This window comes from Bos javanicus, chromosome 19, assembly GCF_032452875.1.
Source record: "Bos javanicus breed banteng chromosome 19, ARS-OSU_banteng_1.0, whole genome shotgun sequence".
Taxonomy (NCBI): domain Eukaryota; kingdom Metazoa; phylum Chordata; class Mammalia; order Artiodactyla; family Bovidae; genus Bos; species Bos javanicus.
The window spans coordinates 41,076,317-41,097,953 of record NC_083886.1 but is presented as its reverse complement, the minus strand read 5'-3'; the positions used below and the strand labels follow the sequence as shown (position 1 = coordinate 41,097,953).

Genomic DNA, 21,637 nt, shown 5'->3' with positions numbered 1-21,637 from the left:
CTGGATTGCGCAGGCGGGATAAAGGGGGCTTGCTACAGTGGCCTACTTCTCCCAGGTGTAGTGGGTTCTGTGGAAGGGTGTTTTATTCATGGGCGGGGTGGAGGGGAATGAAGCAAGAGAGAATGAGCTGAGATACCAGACAAAAGCAAGCTTTTATTCACTCTCCCAGTAATTGGGGAGCCCTGGAGTGCAGGTCATTAGTTTTTGAGCCACTGTGGTCCTTAATTACTTAGTGCCTCCATTTCCTCCTCTGTATAGTGTACCTGTATAGTTATGATATATCTAATTTGCAAAAGAAGGCGTTAAGACAAGCTCCATGATGGCAGGATGGGTTTGGCTCATACAGCTTGGCACATAAGTAAGCACTTGAGAAATAGCAAGTGAGTGAAAGAATAGTTGGGAAGTCTTTTTAAATCAAACGACAGGACCTCTCGTAGTTCTTTCTTCTTGCTTCGGAGAACCGAAGGCTTGGTTAAGAACCCAAGGAGAACATTCCAAGGTCCAAGAAACATAAAGCTGGGTTCTGGTAATAACTTCTTACTTTGCTCCAGCTGGTAACCCCATATCTATCATCTGAACTTTCCTGGCTGCTAAATAGAGCATGCATGCTAAGTTGCTTCAGTCGTGTCCTACTCTTTGTGACCCTTTGGGCTGTAGTCCTCCAGGTTTCTCTGTCCATGGTATTCTCCAGGCAAGAATACTGAAGTGGGTTGTCATTTCCTCCTTCAGGAGATCTTCCTGACCCACATAACCAACTTTCCTCTCTTATGTCTCCTACATTAGTAGGTGGGTGCTTTACCACTAGGGCTAGCTGGGAAGCCAGCTAAATAGTGCTGATGAGGTCCAAAAGAGGAAGGGAAAGAAATTCCCTGATGGTCCAGAGGTTTTGACTCTGTGCTTTCACTGCCTGAGGGCCCAGGTTTGATCCTTGGTCAGGGAACTAGGATCCCACAAGCAGTGTGGTGTGGCCACCCTCACCCCCTCAAAAAAAAAAAAAAAGAGGAAGGGGATCAAAATTCATTTCTCACAATAGAGAAATCGAAAACCCAGGTCTTTCTACAAAACCCAGGCCTTCTCTGTCATGCCAGGCTCTCTTGTGTCCAAGGGAAAGATGGGAGCCCTGCTCAGGGTTGGATCTTAGGGCTGACCCACACCTGTTGCAAAACCCAGGGTGAGAAGGAGGAGTCAGTGTATTCCCCAGACTCCCCTTCAGCAGAACACAGCAGGTTGGCTTATTTTACTTTTAGCAGCGCCGGTTTGCAGGCTCTTAGTTCCCCAGTCAGGGATTAAACCTGGGCTTCCCTGGTGGCTCAGACAGTAAAGCGTCTGCCTGCCATTTGGGAGACCCCAGTTCGATCGCTGGGTCTGGAAGATCCCCTGGAGAAGGAAATAGTAACCCACTCCAGTACTCTTGCCTGGAAAATCCCATGGACAGGGGAGCCTGTTAAGTTATGGTCCATGTGGTCACAAAGAGTTGGACACGACTGAGCGACTTCACTTTCACTCAGCAGTGAAAGCCTGGACTCCTAACCACTGGACTGCCAGAAAACTCCCAGCTTGGCTTATTTTAGAGTCATTGAACCTGGGCAAATCTCCATTCTACTTCTCATTTCTCTTTTTTGTGGAGCCCGGGAAGGGGTCAAGCAAGGTGGTAACAGGTGCTCCTGTCAAAATTGACACTCTCCCCTCCCTTCCCTACCTCACCCCTGCCCTGCACAGCATCTTACAGCATCTCCAAACCTCTCAGAAACCCATCATTTAATTTCCTCTTCCTCCCAAAAATCCCAGGTGACAAAGACACCACAGTACCAGCAAACCCGTTTTACAGGAGAGGTGTACTGATGTGCCCAGAGCCACACCACCAGAAAGAGCCTGAACCAAGTTGGCACTAAGGCCGCTTGCCAGAATCCTCTAGTCCTTTTAGCTTCACAGATCATGGTGGTTGGGGTCCAGGCCTTGGATATCTGTCCCCAAATAAAGGATGAAGGGGGAAACAGTTCCAGGTGACAGGTCATTAGATCTGATTTTCGCCACTCTCCAGTCTGAGCTCCACATTTCTTCCTCCTCCTCCCTCTCTACTCAGGAACATAGACCTCACCCAGGCCCACCCCTGGCCTTTTGGAAAGGCTTGGGGGATAGCTGTTAGCGCTAGGGCAATAGGACTCCTGAATCCCTGGGATTTCTTGTTGCTGTCTCTGCTGAACTCCGTTTGGACACCCTCCCCACCCCAGCTTCAGCCTCCAGCCATCCAGCACCAACCTATTTGGGAGGGAGGGACCTTTCTGTTTGGCTTAAGGCGGTCTGGGACAACAGTGGGGAGAAAGGAGTTAAAGCTGGGTCCCAGGATCACAAGGGCTGGGAAGTTCCGGTGGCCCAGCCTGGAATGGAATGGGGAGACCAGCTAGGAAGAGCGGTTTGGGACGGAAGCGGGGGGCGGTGCCAGCCATGCTAATCCGCGCTTCGGTTCCATCCGCGCTTGGCATCCACTGGTAAACCGCACCCCCTCCCTCCCGCTCTCAGCCCCTTGGCAAGGTTTCTAATGTCCCCCAGAGTGGCCACCCTCACCCTAGGCCAGTCGGAGACCTGAGCTCGCCGGGAGAGGCGTGCGTCCCCGCAGCCTCCCTCCCATTGTCTGTGCAGAGCAAGCGGAGGGGCTGCGAGGGGCGGGGCCGCGACTGGCGGAGGGAGGGAGGGAGGGAGGGACGGGTGGGAGCGGAGGGGGCGGGGGGAGATGCTGAGCCTTCAGGGGCGGAGGAGGCGGCGGCAGCAGAGGAGAGAGCGGGAGGAGGGAGGGAACGCAGGAAGAGGGCAACCGAAGGCCGGGCCAGGTGGCTGGACCGGGTGCTGGCTACGCTGTTCTCGGTTCCGACGGCCTCTCTCATGCGTTGAGGGCGCCCGGCTGGGCCGGGCCGGCGGCCGGAGGGGAGGCTCCTCTCCATGGTCCAGAAGACCAGCATGTCCCGGGGCCCTTACCCATCCTCCCAGGAGATCCCCATGGAGGTCTTCGACCCCAGCCCACAGGTGAGGTGTGATGGCCGGGATCGAGGGAAGGGGGCCGCTCCCGTGGACCTTGTGGGGTCGGATCGAGGGGGGACCGGGGAGAAAGGGGTTATATGCCCGGCGTGGAGCGGAAAAGGCTCTGCGCCCCCCATCCCTGCCAGTGAATGATTGATGGGCGCTTGGCTGGGAGTTATGCTGCGGTTTTGCAGAGCGGGGAGGGGGCGGTCGGGCCGCCTGTCACCCTCGCCTCCTCCTCTCCCCCGCGTCAGGGGCTTTGCTCCTTGGGTACCGGCTCCAGTGGGTTAAGAGTGTGGGTGCTGGCGGCGGGATCCGTGGGTTGAGGGAGGCTAGAGAGGGAGCTCAGGCAAAGGGGGCGACGCAGAGCACGCTCAGGGGCTCCGGGCGGGTGTGGGTGGAGTGGGGGTGGCACTGGGAGATGGCCGAGGCGGTGGTCAGAGGGCGGTGCCAGCAGGCCTTCAGAGCTACGGACACTGGCCCTCGAGGGTGGGGAAGGGACCAGCACCGAGCTAGGCCCCCGTCCCAGCCACTTCAGTTCCACCTCTATATTAGACCACCTCCCCTCCCCCGACACCCGTGTTAGCCCTTCCCGACCCATCCCCCTAGCCCCAGAAAACGCCTCCAAAGTTTGGAAAGTTGGATGGATGCCAACTCACTGTCCTGGAGGGGAAGAAATTGTGTTACCTGGGGAACGGGGGGGGGGGGGGGGCTGCCTCCCCACCCCCACTCACACTTTTCCTGTACCAACTGGTTACCCCCAAGAAGGGATATTCTTGGGGGTGGAGGGTGCCGGTGGAGTGACCAGCAGAGTCTGGGGTGGTCGTCCCCAAGAATTTCTCTGGGACATGTCCTTTTCCATTCTGGCAACACCCCAAGGCTAGGATAGCATTAACTCTTTTCTTGCTGTGGCCAGCCTGGAGCAACTGTAACCACCATGATAGTATGGCTGATGGGCACGTGGGGCGGGGGGGTGTCAGATCAGACCTAAAAATACTTCCCTTCTCCACCCCAGGCCCCTTGGAGCCTGGGAGACAGCTGACCGGGCCCTTCCTTTCAGCTGTCCCTTGTCCCTCTGGGTGCCACTCCCTTTTCCTAGCCTGGGATAGTGGTGATATTGTGAAAGAGAGCCTTGTGCTCACTGGGGGAATCCTCTTAAATTCATAGGGATCCTCAGTCCTTAAGGTTGGATATATGTCTGGTTCCAGAGAAGGTGAGGGAGGGAGGATTCTTGAAGGGTTCCCAGGTGTCTTGCCCATCTATCCATCCATCTCTTGTACTCAAGCCCAAGGAACCAGAGCCTCTAGTCTGATTATGGCTTATCTAGCTTCTTTGGCAAAGAAACTCTAGGATGGAGGTTGTGGACAGCAGCTTGGAGGGCCTGGACCCTCAATCATCCCCTCTCACTCTAGATTGCCTGGGGGCTGATGTGTATATGTGAGTTGGGGAGGGCAAAGAAGCAGCCCCCTTCCTAGGAGGCCTGGAAATACCTGAATAGGTGGCTACTTGAGAGGTCAGGCAGTGTCCACACCACCCAAGCCAGGAGCCCAGCCAGCGGGACTGAGCCCGGCTTCCCGGAGGCCCTGCAGGGGCTGTGTCCTCGGTTTTTCTTGGGGGAGGGCCAAGGGACATTTAGATTTATGCAGCCTGGTGGGCATCATGGGACAGGAAGTGGGCAGTGGCAGCTGAGGGCTAAAGGGCTTGATGTCTCTTGCCCCCTTGGGAAGAGGTATGATCACTGTGATTGTGAAAAGGGGGCTGAAAAAAAGTCCTACCAGGATGAGGGGTGTGCTAAATCTGCCCCCATGGGTCAAGGTTGGGGTTAGATATTTACTTTCCAAATACAGTTTCATGTCCCCTCCCCTCCTCCCTAGAAATCTAATAGTTTTAGGTCTCTTAAGACCAGAGAGCTGCAACTCCCCTCCCCACTCTGCAAAAAACAAGGCAAGAGTTGGGCTCAGGAAAGCCAAGCTGGGCCTGGGTTGGCGATTCCTCTTCTCTCTGGGGGCTATAGGTGCACACAGCCCCAGTCTGCTCCAGCTGAAGTGGAGAGGGAAGGGGACTTTCCCAGGGGCTGTCTCCACACCCCCAGCACTGCAGGCAGTCTCTCCCTTCCCCCCAGGCCTCTGCAGCCTGCCCAGCGTCTTAATTAGCTTTGCTGCCTAATGAGCTTCCAGCTTCTCAGCACCTCCCCTTTCCCAACCTCTGACTTGGTTCGGGGGTTTCTGTGTGTGCTTCCTAGGGCTCTCTTGCTCTGTCCCCCACCCCATGGCTGTGGTCTGGGCCCTCCCTCTCCCTCGGGCTGTACCATCCCAGGAAGAAGATGGAGGGGCAGGCTCTTGAGATTAGGGAATGATATTGCCAAGGCTTGGCGGTAGTTCTGGACTTGATGGGATGAGGGTTGGGCAAGGGTCTTTGAGATTCTACTCTTGTCCCTTCCTGGCCTCTCCAGGGCAAATACAGCAAGAGGAAAGGGCGGTTCAAAAGGTCGGATGGGAGCACATCCTCGGATACAACATCCAACAGCTTTGTCCGCCAGGTAATGGGGAGGCTGGGTTGAGAGGAGGGAGGTGGCTGGTTGGTGGAGACCAGGATTGGTGAGCTCCAGGCACCCTCCCCCACGTCATTTGTTACCTGCCTAGAACCACCCCATCACCCTTACACCCCATGACCTCCTCTGCATATACTGTCAGCTGTACCCACTCCCTCAGCCCCCGCCCAGCCCCTCCCCCAGCACCAGGCACCAGCCCCTGCTGCCTGCCTGCGTCATCTCATTCAGGGACAGCCTGGCCTGCCTCCTTCTAGCTTGCTTCAGGCTGTCACCCACTCCCCCTGCCGGCTGTCTTCTTCCATGTCCTCCCCCAGAATCTGTGACAGCATGGGGTAGAGGGAGGTCCTATGAAATGAGGAGCCAGGACATTTGGGTCCCTGGAGCCCTGATTAGGTATGGATCCGGGAAACGCCCTCCTCACATCCAGTTGTGACTGTTGTTTAATATGCAGAGAGAACGTGTGTTGAGGAGGGTGGAGGAGAGGCAGCAGGAAGTTGATTTTAGAGAGGACTTCAGCCCAGCACCCCTGAATGAAAGGGCAGGGGTTATAACTGAATGGCCTTCTGGGGTCTTCTGTTCTCAGTCAGGAAGTTGCCATTCTCATCTCTGTTCTAACTCTCAACCCCAGGCCATCTCAGGCTCAGGGAGAAGCAGTGAGAGAGCCCTGTGGTTGCTATGACTACAGAGCATCTCAACAAAGCCTGGTACCCAAAAAAGGCGAGAGGGGCTTAGGATCAGACAAGGAAGGAGTACGTTGAAGAAAAAATGGGCAGGCACATGAGGACAGAGGACAGTAGGAAAGTCAGTCACCCCCAGGCCAAGAGAGAGAGGATGATGCCAGGCAGATCCACTACTGACTGGAGTGAGGCCCTTCTTTTTGATTCTTATGTCTCCACAACACTTGGCACTCGAAAGCCCAGGCCTGACTTGAGAGGATCAGGAAAGGGACCTTTCATCCCAGGATTCCTAAATACACATACAAATGGGAAGTCCTTTCCCTCATCCCCTGTGTGTATTGTAAGACTGGGGCAGGGCCAGGGCTAGGAAAAATGACACTGTGCTCAGTGGAGCCCCTCTTGACAGAAAAGGGCCTCATTCCTTCAGTGTTTGCCAACCCAGGGGATCAGACCCCAGTTTCCAATCCTTTCTCCTCTCAGCTCCCCAGCTCTGACCCCCAGTAGGTGGCAGGGAGTGGGGGGGCAGGCCTTGCCACATCTCTGAGCTAAATATACCCTAGCAGTTTGCACATGTAGCAACTCTGCTTGTAACCTGAGCCCCCTGGGGGAACGGGCAGTTTGGGCCACCCCCTAGGCCAGCAGGGCCAGGCACTGAGGGCGCCGGGATGGAGGCGCCCAACCAGACCCTCGTAGTGGTGAGCTGGGGATGGAGTGAAGGTGGGGGTGGGGGGCGGGAGCAGCCCCTCAGGAAAGCTGGTGGGAGGCCTTCACTCCAGCCTATTTCCTTGCCTTCTCACTGTTCCCTTGTCTCCCGCCATTTCTGGTATGCACGCACTTGTGTGTGTGTGTGTGTGCGTGTGCGTGTGCGTGTGTGTGTGTGTGTGTGTGTGTGTGTTGGGGTCAGTAAGTGCCTGCCCCTCTCCATCTCTGGGTCTGTTCCTCTGGCTCTCCTGGTGGCTGTCTTCCTGACTCTGAGTGCTCAGGAGGGATAAAGAGTAGTTGATTCACTGGTTTTCACTCTTTCCTTTGTATCGCTTTTCCAGCTTCTATGAAAACCCCACCCCACCCCCTGGTTTTCCTCTCAGAGTCTCCCATTTTCCTGATTTGGCTGGGAAATGGATGGGCCGCTGCACTGGCTGATGACGAGGGCACTCTGGGGAGATGGGACCTGGTCTTCTTTCTTTCCGAGGTCCCCTCCATACCAGGCTAATGGGCATTCTTGGCCAAGTGATCCCTTCCTGTCTTCAGAAAGAAACCCTCCCACCTCTGCAGTCTTACCCTTTCGTCACATCCCCTCCGGCCCTTTGTAGCAATAAATCCACACTTCTGGCTCCCGTCCTCACGTTCCCTTGGGGACACAGACACTGAGGGCGCCCCCCTGCCCCTCCCCTGTACGCACACACAGGGACCTGTATGCATTCAGTCATGCACCAGGACATACCACAGAGCACACACTCCTGAACAGACTTGAAGTTGCACATCCAAATACACCCGTGAAAGAGCATGTTCATTCACCTCCTGGGCTATGTGTGCCTTACACGTGTGTCTGCATTGCTGAGGGAGTTCCTTATGTCCTGGGATGGTCCGTGTGGTCAAGGCCAGCATCCTGGCACACCCAGACTTCTGAACCTGTCTTAATGCTGGCAGTTGGCTGCCCTAATGCAAGGGAAAAGCCTGCTTGTGTTCTTCTCTTGATGTGTTTCTCCTGTCTGCCCCACCCCAGGAACTTTGGGTTCTTTTTTGTATCTTATAAGAGTCTAAGGGTTGGGGCTTTCCAGCTTCTGGCAGGGGAGGTAGGATTCTATTTTCCCTTGCCCTTGAGCAGAAGGTAGCAAATTTTTGTGTGGCCCTAGCACATGGAGCAGGCTGCCCATGGCCACCAGTGCAGAGGGCTCAGACCTAAGCTGGTGGCTGTGGCCCCTGGAAGGACTCACTGGGCCTGTGCTGGGTCTGTCTCAGCGGGTTCTGGGAGCAGGGGAGGGAAGGAGGAACAGGGAATGGAGACTGACCGTTGGCACTCTGCCTCTGCACTGCACCCTATCAGGTTCCCACCCCTCCCTGGGCCCCAAGCAGCTGTCCTTGGACCTGCCATAATTCCCTGCTTGTTGCTATCACCCTTTCTAGGGCCACACTCTTCCCAGGGGCCTGCAGACCTCATTCTCAGGCTCTTCCTGTCTAATGCCGCCACCTCCTAGCCCTTGTGGTCTCACACTGGTGCCTTCTGCGGCCCAGGAGCTGGGGAGGTGGCGTTGGCCCTGAGCTGGCCCTGTCTGTTTTCAGGGCTCAGCAGAGTCCTACACCAGCCGTCCGTCAGACTCTGATGTGTCTCTGGAGGAGGACCGGGAAGCCTTAAGGAAGGAGGCAGAGCGTCAGGCGTTAGCCCAGCTAGAGAAAGCCAAGGTGAGAAAGATGGGAGGGGCTGTGCTGGCATTGTTTCCCTTACCTCGTGCCTTGGAGACAGCCTGAACAGACCTGAGTCAAGTCTTGGCCCAGCCACTTCCCGGCGGATGTACGCCTCCTATGTGCCTCTGTCTTTCATCTGTAAAAGTGTAAGCTATAATACCTGCCTCCTTATAAAGTGCAATAAGTGCCTAAAACTCTTGCCACACGTAACAGGAGCTAAACATTTCCACTCTTTCTGGGTTGGCTCTTACTAGCTGTGAGATCTTAGGCCATTCACTTAACCTTTCTGAACTTCAGTTTTCCCATTCATTCAAGTGAATATGATAATAGCACTTTGTAGGATTTTTGTAATGAATAAATAAGATAATGGGTGTGAAACATATAACACAGTGCCTGGCACACTAAACAGTAGCTGCTATCATGATCACTACTATTATTATTATTACTGTGACTGTTCCTTCTTGGTGTCATTCTGGGGTCCCCCATAACCTATACTTATTCCCTGATGCCCCCCTCCATCCTGAGAGGACTGAGTTCTGTTTTTTGCTGTTTTTTTTTACTGTGAAATTTAATATGCACGTAAAAACCTGCATAAGCCATTCAGTGAATACTTTTGTTTTTTTAATAAAATTTTTTTTGATGTATAGTTGATTTACAGTGTTGTGTTAGTTTCAGGTGTGCAGCAACATGATTCAGTTATACATGCATTTTTCATTATTACAAGATTTTGAATATAGTTCTCTCTGCTATACAGTAGGACTGTGTTTACTTTGTGTATAGTAGCGTGTATAATGTGTATCTTAATGAAGAATTTACAAAACAAACCTCTCCATAATCACCACCCCAGTCAGGAAGTTGTACATCCCATTGTGATTTAACTCTCTGGTTGTCATCCACCCTGGGTGCCTCCTCTAGACCAAGCCGGTGGCATTTGCTGTGCGGACAAATGTCGGCTACAACCCATCTCCAGGGGATGAGGTGCCTGTGCAGGGAGTGGCCATCACCTTCGAGCCTAAGGACTTCCTACACATCAAAGAGGTGGGGCGAGACCGCTTGGCATCTGGAGGGAGGGCAGTGAAGTGTGTGCCAGGAGAGGGGCAGTCAGAGCTCTAGTGGAAAAAGACTTCTGAACTAAGCAGAGCTGGGCTAAATTTGCTCTGTGATCTTAGACAAATCTTTCCACTTCTCTGAGCTTCAGATTTTTCATTGGTAACGTGCGATGGTAATACCTAGGTTGCAGGGTTGCTGGGAGGGTTTGTGAAGAGGACTGTTGATGGAGTGGCAGTGTGCCAGGCACACAGAGGTGTCAGCATTTACTTCTCTCCCCGCCTTTCCAGGATAGAGCTGACACATGGCGGGAGGAAGGACTCTCAGAACAGGGATATGCTTGGGGTGGGGTAGTCCAGGGCACAAGAGGATGCTGGTCCTAGAGAGCCCTGAGAATTGGGAGCTGTACTCAGAGGCTGGTGCCGGGGCTCTTTGAGGGTGCCATCCCCTGGGCAGAGAAGGCAAGGTTGGGGGTGGTATCCCCTGGAGCTGGCTGCTGGCTTGACCTCTAATCTCCTTCTTGGTCTCCCCCACCCCACCTGCCGTTGTTGTTTGCAGAAATACAATAATGACTGGTGGATCGGGCGACTGGTGAAGGAGGGCTGTGAGGTTGGCTTCATCCCCAGCCCTGTCAAACTGGACAGCCTGCGCCTGCTGCAGGAACAGAAGCTGCGCCAGAACCGCCTCAGCTCCAGGTGTCTGGCTGGGGGCGGGGCACTCCCACCCCCGGGAGAGGCCAGCCAGCCAGGAGGAGGCCCCAAGGGTTGACCTCATATTCTGAGGACACAGAGTTGCCCGAGGCCTCACCCGTGGGGCTGGCGAATGAGGGCCACAGAGTGGGGAGGGGCAGCCTGTGAGAGAACAAGATCCCCCGCCCTCACACCCACCTCTTTGCTCACGGCTCCATTTGCCTCTCTGCCCACACAGCAAATCAGGTGACAACTCCAGCTCCAGCCTGGGAGACGTGGTGACTGGCACCCGCCGCCCCACGCCCCCTGCCAGTGGTAAGAGCTGCCGCCACCCCAGGGGGTGGGGTGGAGCTCCTGGGTGGGGTGGTCTCCCCATTGCCTGTCCCTTCCTTTCCCTGCAGTAAGGGGTATCCCAATCCTGAGTCCTCCAAACACATCCAGCGGTACCCCCTCCATGAAGAGCAGGGCACCCCCCAAGCTGGGCTGGTCAGTCAGCACCCATTCTCTCATGTCTGTCCTCTCCCATTTCTTCAGTAGCTCCATCTCTCCTCCTGACTGCCCCGCCCCCTGCCCCCCATTCATTTCTCCCAGCCCTGTTCCATTCACCTCTTCTTCTTTCTTTTCTCCCCATCCCATCCCCGCGTTCTGTACTTGTGTCTCCATGTCCATCTCACTCCTCCCCACCTCGCCTCCTCCCTCCCTCAATCCTGACTCTCCGGTCCAGGTAATGAAATGACTAACTTAGCCTTTGAACTAGACCCCCTAGAGTTAGAGGATGAGGAGGCAGAGCTCGGGGAGCAGAGCGGCTCTGCTAAGACTAGTGTTAGCAGTGTTACCACCCCGCCGCCCCACGGCAAGCGCATCCCCTTCTTCAAGAAGGTAATTCTTACTGCGTTCTTGTGAGAGGGGAGGTCAGGGCCCAGCTCTTCGGTGGGTGGAGGGGGGCTGGAATGGATTCAGATGGGGTATCGGCCTGATTTTGTGGGGATCAGGCCTTCCTGCCGAGGAGGAGGGAAGGGTAGAGTGGCACCCAGAATGGGCACGTCTGTCTCCATGCACAACCCCACCCTGGCCTTCTTGCCCAGAAGGGATGGTTCTTGCCATGGAAGCAGCCCTTCTAGCCCCCGCCCCCCAACTGAAAGCAGATCTGGTTGTAATGAAACCCGACGTTTCCCCCTCACTACCAGTGGCATATTCATGTTTGCCCTTGCCCCCAGATGTGAAGGGGAAAGTGGAATGGTGACTCTTCTTTGCCCTTTTCAGATTAGGGTGCCCAGGGATCTCCTGGCTGCAGAGCAGGACAGTTAAGGGAACCCTTACAATGGGCAGGTTGGCCTGCACTGGGGCCAGGAGATGGGCACCAAATTAGGGGCTATCACTCTTTCCAGCTTTTTTCCAAGACCCGGAAAGGGGGTAGAGGATGTCTGAATATTCCAAAGTTCACCGGACTGGCTGTCAGTCCCACTCCTGGCCCTGATCCAGGGCCATCTCTGGCTCCCCCTTGGCATGGGGTCCCATCCCCTCTCTCTGGCTCTGTCTGTCACTAACACGCATGCCCTGTTATCTCTCCTCGTCCGCCCGCTCTCCCTCCCTCTCTTGTCCTGGCTCCTCCCTTGCCCTCTGCCCCTGCCTGGGTACCCTCCCCTTTCTCCTCCCCCTCCCCCATCTTGGCAATCTCTGGACCCAGCCAAACAGAAGCAGAAGTCGGTGAGTAGCACAGCTTTCTATGTTTCCCTCCCCACCCTCTGGGATGAGCTAGGGGGACCTTCTAACACCCATTCCCATATCTGCCCCCATTTTCCCCCCACCATTCCTGGTTCTCCCTCCCCACCCCACCCTGATCCCCTACATCTGGGCTTTGGGACCAGGGGGAGGAAAGGATGCATGCGGGAGCCTGGAGGTGGGGGGAGAGGGGCTAATGCCATCTCCACTCTGGGGTTTCCCCTCCCTGCTTCCCCCCAGACAGAACACGTGCCCCCTTATGACGTGGTACCTTCCATGAGGCCCATTATCCTGGTGGGACCGTCGCTGAAGGGCTATGAGGTAGGAGCCCCTAGAGGGGCATAGGGACCAGAGGGGCCCAGACTGCCAGAAAGACTCTGTAAGGTCTTGAGACTCCAGAGACATCCCCCAGCAGGGTCTTCCCAAGGTTTCCTCCCCAGAGGGCTACAGACCTTTAGAGACCACCCCCTTCCCCAGGGGGGCCCCAACCCAACCCATGGGGAGACCCACTCAGAAGGGTCTAGTCTTCTCAAAAATACCCAGAAAAGTCCTCCTAGAGATTCTACCTGAAAGGATCTCTGGAATCAGAGACCCCAGTGGAGGCCCCTCAAACTCAGAAGGATCACTTCCTCCCCTGAACAGGGACTCATTCATCTCAGGGATTAAAGGAGAAAATGGAATGTCAGGGGGCAAATGCCTAGCAGTCTACCCTCCTTGAGAGCTTCAAACACCTGACATCTCTTCCTCCTCCTCCACCCCCACCCCCTGCCCCAACTTCAGGTTACAGATATGATGCAGAAAGCTTTATTTGACTTCTTGAAGCATCGGTTTGATGGCAGGTAAGCCCTTTGGAGCTGGCTCTCCATGCCCAGCATGGTTCTCTGCTGCTGGGGTTGGGCAGGATGGCTTGAATGACAATCCTGGAACTCTTGGACTGAGGGCTACAATGCTGTCCTGGAGCCTGGGGAGGAGGCAGGACATTTTAGCCCACCCTGAACCCTGACACTTTGCTCTGCCCCCCAGGATCTCCATCACACGTGTGACAGCGGACATTTCCCTGGCTAAGCGATCAGTCCTCAACAACCCCAGCAAACACATCATCATCGAGCGTTCCAACACACGCTCCAGCCTGGGTGAGCCCATCCCTTGACTCTGCCCCCACCCTGCTCTGGGGCCAGATGTGGGAGTGAGGGGGCATCTCCAGAAACACTCTATCTGCCCACTGCCTCCTGGGAGGCTGCCTTATATTTACCCCTTCCCCATGACTCCACTCGCCTAGCTGAGGTTCAGAGCGAGATCGAGCGGATCTTTGAGCTAGCCCGAACCCTTCAGTTGGTTGCTCTGGACGCCGACACCATCAACCATCCAGCCCAGCTCTCCAAGACCTCACTGGCCCCCATCATTGTTTACATCAAGATCACCTCTCCTAAGGTGGGTACAAGACCCTACTGGGGACAGGAGTGCTCTGGGTGGGCTGCCTGTGTTTAAGCCCCAGGTACTGCTTACTAATCATGTGACTTCATCTCCTCAAGCCCAGATTCTCTTCTCCATCAAACTCCATTGTCTGGATATTGTGAAGATGCAACCTAATGTGAATACTTATCACTTAGCAAACGATCTGGTATAATATACCTCATGGTGTATTAAGTGTTTTAAATATTATTATTAGAGTTGTGCAGGTTAGTCCCCTGTCTCTGCTTTGTTGACCTCCCATCCTTAGTCCAGAAAATAGAAACAGTTCTGTGTGTTCTGCCTCAGTGTCACCCAGCTACTTGGCAGTTGGAAAAAGACCTCTCCTGTCTTTTTTTTTTTCTCCTGTCTTTTTATTTCAGCCCTTTTTACTGTACTGCCCTCATTTAGACCTTGATAGAGATGAACTTGGTAGGAAGACTGATTTACTTCTTTGTCATACAGCAGCTCCTTTAATTCCCCCCACTAGACATTAGTGGTTTTGAGAAACGTGGAAGGTGAGCCAGGTTGAAGGATTTTTATAAAATGTTTATTTATTTGACTGCTCCGGATCTTAGTTGTGACACGTTGGGTCTTTAGTTGTGTCTTGTGGGATTTTTAGCTGCAGCAAACTCTTGGTTGTAGCAATTGGGATCTAGTTCCCTGACCAGGGATCGAACCCAGGCCCCTTGCGTTGGGAGTGCAGAATCTTAGCCAGTAGATCACAGTGGAAGTCCCTAGGTGAAGGATTTGAAGTTAGAAGACGGCATGAGGGTCAGATCCTAGCTCTGAGTGGCTTATTTTAATTAATTAAAGTTTGTTGTTTTTTTTGGTTGTATGTTATTGAGCTTTGGATCTTGGGGAGATAATTTAGCTTTTGCACAATTTCTTCACCTACAAAATGGGAATTATAATCCTTATCTTGAGGTAGTGATGTAAAGAGCCCAGAGTTCTGTCTGATGAAGGCAATCAGGGATTAACATTGCATGATAGCACCCTATGAGCTAAACACCCAGTTTCTAATGAGGATAAAGGGGAGGATGGGATTTAAGTACTTCCTGAGGTGGTTTAAAGGAGCAAATGAGATAATGGATGCAAAAGCACTTTGTGAACTAGAAAGTAACACACACTTCCATTGCCCTCGCTGAGCACTGACTCTGAGGTTAAGGGTGGGGACTCTGAAGCCGGGCTGCCTGGGTTTATGTCTCACTGCTGCCACTTACCTACTGGCTCTGGCTCTTTGGGCAGGTCACCTGACTTCTCTGTGCCTCAGTTTCCTCATTTGGAAAATAGGAATCCTTAGGTGATGTTTGTGAAGATTAAATAAACAAATTAACCATGCAAAGTGCCTGGTACCTATTGAGTGCTATATGTGTTCAATTCTTAAAGACTTTTATTTTGAAGTAATTTCAGATTTATAGGAGAGTTGCAAGAACAGTACAAAGGATCACCTTTGAATACCCTTCACTCAGACTCACTACTTTTTTAATGGCTCTTTAGAAATAAAATTCACATGCCATTTAATTCAGCCATTTAAAGCATACAATTTAATTTTTTTTTCAGACTCACTAATTTTGAACATTTTGCCACATCTACTTTATCTTTAGGGCTTCCCCCATGGCTCAGCAGGTAAAGAACCTGCCTGCAGATGCAGGAAATGAAAGAGATGTGGGTTTGATCCCTGGGTCAGGAAATGAAAGGATCCATGGAGGAGGGCATGGCAACCCACTCCAGTATCCTTGCCTGGAGAATTCCCATGGACAGAGGAGCCGGGGGGGGCTATAGTCCATAGCGTCACACAGAGTTGGACATGACTGAAGTGACTTGGCATGCACACACTTTATGTACGTCTGTATTATGTATATATGTGTTTATATATATATATCTTTTTTCTTGAACTGTTTAAGTTGTAGATCTTGTATTTCTTTATCCCTCAAAATTTCAACATGTATTTCTTAAGAACAAGGACCTTAACTTACATGTCAAATTCAAGAAATCTCACTAAAATACTGTCTATTTTCAGTTTTCACCAGTTGTCCCAAAAATGCCCCTTATAGCAATTTCCCCTTCAATCCAGGATCACGTGTTGCATTTAGTTGTTAAATCTCTTTAGTATTTTTTTCTTCTTTATTTTTTTTCTCCTTAGTAATCTTTAAGCTAAAAATCGAAGAAGGGCTTTTCTTCGATTCTCATGAGACTATCATTTTTGAAGAGTACAGATCACTTATTTTGTAGATTGTTGCTCAAGGTGGGTTTGTCTGATGTTTCCCTGTCAACAGATTGAGGTTTTGCATTTCCGGTAGGAATATTCCCCAAGTGATGTGTCCTTCTGAATGCATTACATCAGGAAGCATAGGATGTTGGTTTGTTGTATTGCTGGTACTGTTAACTTTGACCACTTAGTTAAGGTTGTAGCTTTATGTCTAGCTATTATCATTATTATTGTTATCATTGAGAGGAGGATTATAATAGTGGCTGCCTAAAGGCATTATTGTCAGGACTAAATGAAAAGAAGGACTTTCCTGGTGGCACAGTGCTAAAGCATCTGGCTGGCAATGTGCAAGTCATGGGTTTGTCTCCTAGGTAGGGAGGATCCCCAGAGAAGGGAATGGCAACCCACTCCAGTAGTCTTGCCTGGAAAATCCATGGACAGAGGAGCTTGGTGGGCTACAAGTCCATGGGGTCGCAGAAGAGTCGGACACAACTTATCAACTAAACAACAACAACAAAATGAAAAAAAGCACAGACCAGTGCCAAGGCATAGCAAGTGTCCCTATCAAGGATGGCTGCCTGTTGTTAACACGGAGGGGAAGTTGGCTCAGAATGAATGAAACCTGTAAAGAAGGTTACAGGGGTTGGGAAGGAGAATCACTGCCCTTCATACAACCACTGTTGGAATGTCCCAGGGGAGGCTGGCATGAGACCCAGGAGAGAGCCTGAGCTTTGTGTAGGATGGACACAGGGCTGGTGAGGTCATTTCTGAAAAGGCATCCAGGGCTGAGCGTCATGGAATGTTCCCCCGGCCCTGATACTGTCTCTCCACGTTGCCTCCAACCAGGACCTGCCTCTCCAGGTTGGTGCATTGCAGGGTCCCTCTAGCTCCTCTTTTCCCCTTACCAAACAGGTTCTTCAGAGGCTCATCAAGTCTCGAGGGAAGTCTCAGTCCAAACACCTCAACGTCCAAATAGCGGCCTCAGAGAAACTGGCGCAGTGTCCCCCTGTGAGTGCTCAAAGGGAAGGGAGGGCATTTGGGTTCTCCTGGTTTCCTCTGGCCTGCTGAGAGAATGACCAGGAACACCTGGGTCCAGTTCAGAGGTGCAGATGGATTGTCTGGGAAAAGAGGGCTGAACAGGCAGTTAGAGACTGTGTTCAAGTCCCAGCAGCACCACTTCTCTACGGAGAGTTAAGCCCCTCTCCACACCTTGGCTACCTTATATATAGAATGAGGAAGCTGTAATATCTAGGTGCTAAGACCTCCTTATATATATTTAATTTACATATCTGAGAGCCCTCCTCTTCCTGAACATCCAGAGGTTTCTTTTTAACTTTGTCCTTCAACCCCTTGACTCCACCCACTGCCCCCAGGCCACACCCTCACCCCTTGGTCACGCCCAGCTCATCCCAGCCCTGCCCTTAACCCCGCCTCCACAGGAGATGTTTGACATCATCCTGGATGAGAACCAATTGGAGGACGCCTGCGAGCACTTGGCAGAGTACTTGGAAGCCTATTGGAAGGCTACACACCCGCCCAGCAGCACTCCGCCCAATCCGCTGCTGAACCGCACCATGGCTACTGCAGCCCTGGCTGCCAGCCCTGCCCCTGTCTCCAACCTCCAGGTACAAGTGCTCACCTCACTCAGGAGAAATCTCAGCTTCTGGGGCGGGCTAGAGGCCTCGCAGCGAGCCAGGGCGGTGCCCCAGCAGCAGGAGCACACGGTGTAGGTGCCCCGCCCACCTCCCCTCCTGCCCAGGGCTCGGAACTGAGTGCAGGGAACTTGGGGAAGGAAGGGAAAAGTTTTATTTTGTAAAAAATGTGGTGAGTGGCAGCTTCTGGTGTCTGTGGTTTTTGATGGGTTTGGGGCTAGCTGGTGGGGCCTATCTGGGCCTGGTCCCATAAGACTATATCTGCTGCCTTGGGGGCTTCTGCTTTGGGGGCCTTGTAAGATAAGACTAGGAAGAAACAGGAAAACCAATGTATATTTGCTGGACTCTACACCCGTTTTCGGAGAAGGCAATGGCACCCCACTCCAGTACTGTTGCCTGGAAAATCCCATGGATGGAGGAGCCTGGTAGGCTGCAGTCCATGGGGTCGCTAAGAGTCGGACACGACTGAGCGACTTCACTTTCACTTTCCACTTTCATCCCTTGGAGAAGGAAATGGCAACCCACTCCAGTGTTCTTGCCTGGAGAATCCCATGGACGGTGAAGCCTGGCAGGCTGCAGTCCATGGTGTCGCACAGAGTCGGACACGACTGAAGCAACTCAGCAGCAGCAGTAGCAGCAACACCCGTTTTAGACTCAACAGAGGTCACAGCATTTTAGACGCAACAGACCCACGGCCTTCAGACCCAGGGAGTCCCACAGAGCAGGGCCATTAAAACCAGACAGACTGCCCCCTGCTCCAGAGCCCTAATCTCCAGGGGTTCTCAGAAGAGACCCAAAATGAAGCATATTCTATGAGTTGACATAGAACCTTCCACCCTTCCAGTTAAACAGATTCCAGGGAAGATCCTCCTGTGGGTGCCCCACCCTACCTTGATCTCCTATGGGAGCCATGGCTTATTTCTGAGGTCAAATCATTAAGTATTGGGTTCTAGATTAGAGCTAGAAGAAACCCAGGAAATCATTCTAGACCACTGCTTTTCAAATTTGTTTTCAGCACCAGAACCCATTTGTTCACTGAATCTTATGGGAAGTTCAGTGTGTAAATAAGGCATCCTTGCTCTGCTTGGAGAGGGCTAGTGGCTTGGCCTCCACTTTACCTCCACGGGGACCCCTGAAGCACTCTATGTCCTGTCCATCTACCCCAGAACTCCAGGGAATGAAAATTGCTGCTCTAGCCTAATCCCCATCACAGCACCACAGAGAAACTGGGCCACCGAGATGGGAGTCACTGCTCAGGGTCACACAGCTTGAAGTGGCAGGGGATGCACTAGAACCCAGGCCTCTTGGCACCCCACCCAGCAGCCTCCATGGCCATCTTCATGTGACATTGGTGCTAAGGACACTGAGCCATCTCATCGTTGCCAGTGGGGAATAGAGACCCATCAGCCTTCCCCAGTATTCTTGCCTAGAGAATCCCATGGAGAGAGGAGCCTGGTGGGGTCCTGTCCACAACTGTAACAACTTAGCATGCATGCATGCATTGGAGAAGGATGACAACCCACTCCAGTATTCTTGCCTGGAGTATCCCAGGGACAGAGGAGCTGGTGGGCTGCCATCTACTGGGTCACACAGAGTCGGACATGACTGAAGTGACTTAGCAGCAGCAGCCTTCCCCAGCCTGAAGCTTTGAGTCTTTTGGGGGCAGGGGAAGAATCCTATCAACCTTGGAGACTGTCACCTGACTCAGAGTGGAGTAGGGAGAAGTGTGGAGTTCTGGACGCCTATGATTAGGGTCCTGTTGGGCTGAAGGAGCTGGATGAAATTCTCTTTAGTATGTTTGGGGCAACAACTAATCCAATCAACCACTAACAAGTGGCAATACTAATGAGCTGTTAATGATGATTTAGCCCAAGACAGCGTTAATGAGTGCCTTGAGGAAGTGACGACTAATTGTTCATGGGTTCTCTACCATGATTACCAGGAGAGTCATGCCTTCTCACACCTGAGAAGGTCGGGCGCCCCCTCTCCTAATGGAAGAACAAATGCCTTGAGTTCTGTCCTCTGGCTGGGCTCCAGAGCCGGTTGCCCAGCTGCCCAACCCCTAGGGCCAGCACCCTCCTCCTTCAGCCAGGCTGGGCGTCTTGGTGCCTCACTAACCTGCCTTGCTTTGTTGTGTTTCTCTCACTCCTGCCTGATCTGCATGGTGTGTACCGTCCGTCTGCTAACCAGGGACCCTACCTTGCTTCCGGGGACCAGTCGCTGGAACGGGCCACGGGGGAGCACGCCAGTGTGCACGAGTACCCGGGAGAGCTGGGCCAGCCCCCAGGCCTTTACCCCAGCAGCCACCCGCCAGGCCGGGCGGGCACCCTGCGGGCACTGTCCCGCCAAGACACGTTTGATGCTGACACCCCTGGCAACCGAAACTCTGCCTACACGGAGCTGGGAGACTCGTGTGTGGACATGGAGACTGACCCCTCCGAGGGGCCAGGGCTTGGAGACCCTGCAGGGGGCAGCACCCCACCAGCCCGACAGGGATCCTGGGAGGATGAGGAAGAAGACTATGAAGAGGAGCTGACCGACAACCGGAACCGCGGCCGGAATAAGGCCCGCTACTGCGCGGAGGGCAGGGGCCCAGTTCTGGGGCGCAACAAGAACGAGCTGGAGGGTTGGGGGCGGGGTGTCTACATCCGCTGAGGGGCAGGGGCTACACAGTGGGAGGAAGGGCTCTTGAGCCCAAGGGAGGGGAGGGACAGGGGGGCTCACCACGGAGATGTATCTTGCCTCCAGGGGGCGCTGTCTCCCTCCTTTCAGATGCCTTTGCTCAGATTGGGGTTTCTTTGGTGGTAACCTTCCACCCAGCTCCTGGGAGTCCCTTAAGCCTCAGCGGCAGGTTTTTACCTACCTGCTGTGGATGTATGGAGGATGCCCACCTTTCTGCAGTATCCCCCTCTCCACCTCAGGGGGCTCTCTCCCCTCACCCAGAGAAAAGGTGCACTTCCTTAACTCCTTCTACTCCGGGCTCTAAATGAGGGCCCTAAAATGGTGTGGCCCTTTCTTTTTCCACCCTGGAGTATTTGGGAATGGGGGGGAGGGGCTTTTCCTGGAGAGGGAGACCACAGACTCTCACATGAGGGCTCTCGTCCCCAAACCCCGGGTCCAGCGTCCTTTACCATGAGCCGCGCCCCCAGCACCTGCCCGCAGCTTCCTGGCTTCATTGTCTGGGAGGTGCAAGCTACAGCAGTGGAAGCTCCATGGGGAGCTGTCTCATGGAGCGGTCTGGATGATGCTGGCGGGCATCAGGTGCAGTGCCCTGTGCCTGCCCAGGACCTAGAACTCTGAGGAGGAGGCCGCCCCAGATGCTGCTCCTCGTCCCACCACCTCCATGCCTCAAGCCTTTGCCTACCCCAGGAATGAGCTTTGCCTACAACATCCCTTGCCTGCTGCCATCAGAAGAGGGGGCCCCTCTGCATCTGAGCCCCCCCATCCTCTCGTCACCTGGGCCCATGGAACACTCTGATCCGCCTCATTTTGAAACCAAAAAAACTGCTCCTTCACTCTCACCCTGAGGCCCCAGAAAAGAGGCCCTATGGTTGGTGCCCCAGAGTTAATCACCACCCCAGGGGTTGCCTCTGGACGTCAGATCTCCCCTGGGGGGTGGGGGGCTTGGCTGCTGCTGCTGCTGCTCTGTATTTGCCTCTTGTGATCCTGTCCTTTACCCATTCCACTCCACCCAGGAGAGGCCTTGGTACGCCCTCTGCTCTGGAGTGTCCCTCTGCCTAGCATCCCATTGCCCAGCAGCCCTGCCCCCCAGCACCCAGCTGGGCCAGAGAGAGCCGATTGTGCCAACGAGGACTGGGCCCTGCCCGGCTGCCCGCCTCAGGGATGGGCACCTCATGCCTGTCTCGCCACCTCCTGTGCCAATGTTGTCCCACCCCACCCCCTACCTGGGGCGGGGTGCAGCTTCCACTTACTGGTTAGAAGAGACCACTGCCCAACCCTCCCCCTTTCCTGTCTGGTGTCCCGTGCCCCAATCTGTCTGTCTGTTCGTCTGTACTACCCTAGAAGTATTTTGCCACATATAAAACCGCCGTCCTGTCCTTTGCACCGCCTCCCAGGCCTGCTTCTTTGTCCCCATCACTCGCCACTCGGTTGCCAGCCTAGGTGTGTGGGAGCTGCTGACCTGCAGGGAAGGAGAGTGAAGCGGTGGGCGTGGGAGTCAGCTGTGCCCTGAGTGATTTGCACAGCGGGAGAGATTGTGC

At 53.7% G+C, this 21,637-nt stretch overlaps 1 protein-coding gene across 4 annotated transcripts; it reads left to right on the top strand.

The window, feature by feature from the left end:
* The first annotated feature begins 535 nt into the window (after positions 1-535).
* Positions 536-21,480, top strand: CACNB1 (calcium voltage-gated channel auxiliary subunit beta 1). 4 transcript variants are annotated; one of them, XM_061391622.1, is made up of 15 exons: positions 536-2,489; positions 2,891-3,021; positions 5,468-5,554; positions 8,524-8,643; positions 9,562-9,684; positions 10,252-10,388; positions 10,621-10,697; positions 11,107-11,261; positions 12,345-12,425; positions 12,885-12,943; positions 13,128-13,237; positions 13,384-13,535; positions 16,678-16,773; positions 17,205-17,390; positions 19,608-21,480. In XM_061391622.1, exons 2-15 carry the CDS (start codon positions 2,938-2,940, stop codon positions 20,070-20,072), a joined length of 1,932 nt encoding a protein of 643 aa, XP_061247606.1. In that variant the 5' UTR covers positions 536-2,489; positions 2,891-2,937; the 3' UTR covers positions 20,073-21,480. The 4 variants fall into 4 exon arrangements, with proteins under 4 accessions (XP_061247606.1, XP_061247608.1, XP_061247609.1 ...); XM_061391624.1 differs by lacking the exons at positions 536-2,489; positions 11,107-11,261 and adding an exon at positions 12,070-12,089 and having other exon boundaries at positions 2,714-3,021; XM_061391625.1 differs by lacking the exons at positions 536-2,489; positions 19,608-21,480 and having other exon boundaries at positions 2,748-3,021; positions 17,205-17,599.
* The last annotated feature ends 157 nt before the right edge of the window (positions 21,481-21,637 follow it).

What these genes read in the sequence shown, in the direction of transcription:
- CACNB1 (XM_061391622.1), top strand. Translation starts at nt 2,938, where the DNA reads ATGGTCCAGAAGACCAGCATGTCCCGGGGCCCTTACCCATCCTCCCAG. An exon ending in CCCAGCTAGAGAAAGCCAAG is followed by an intron (nt 8,644 to 9,561) that starts GTGAGAAAGATG and finishes TGCCTCCTCTAG; the next exon opens with ACCAAGCCGGTGGCATTTGC. An exon ending in CAGAACCGCCTCAGCTCCAG is followed by an intron (nt 10,389 to 10,620) that starts GTGTCTGGCTGG and finishes CTGCCCACACAG; the next exon opens with CAAATCAGGTGACAACTCCA.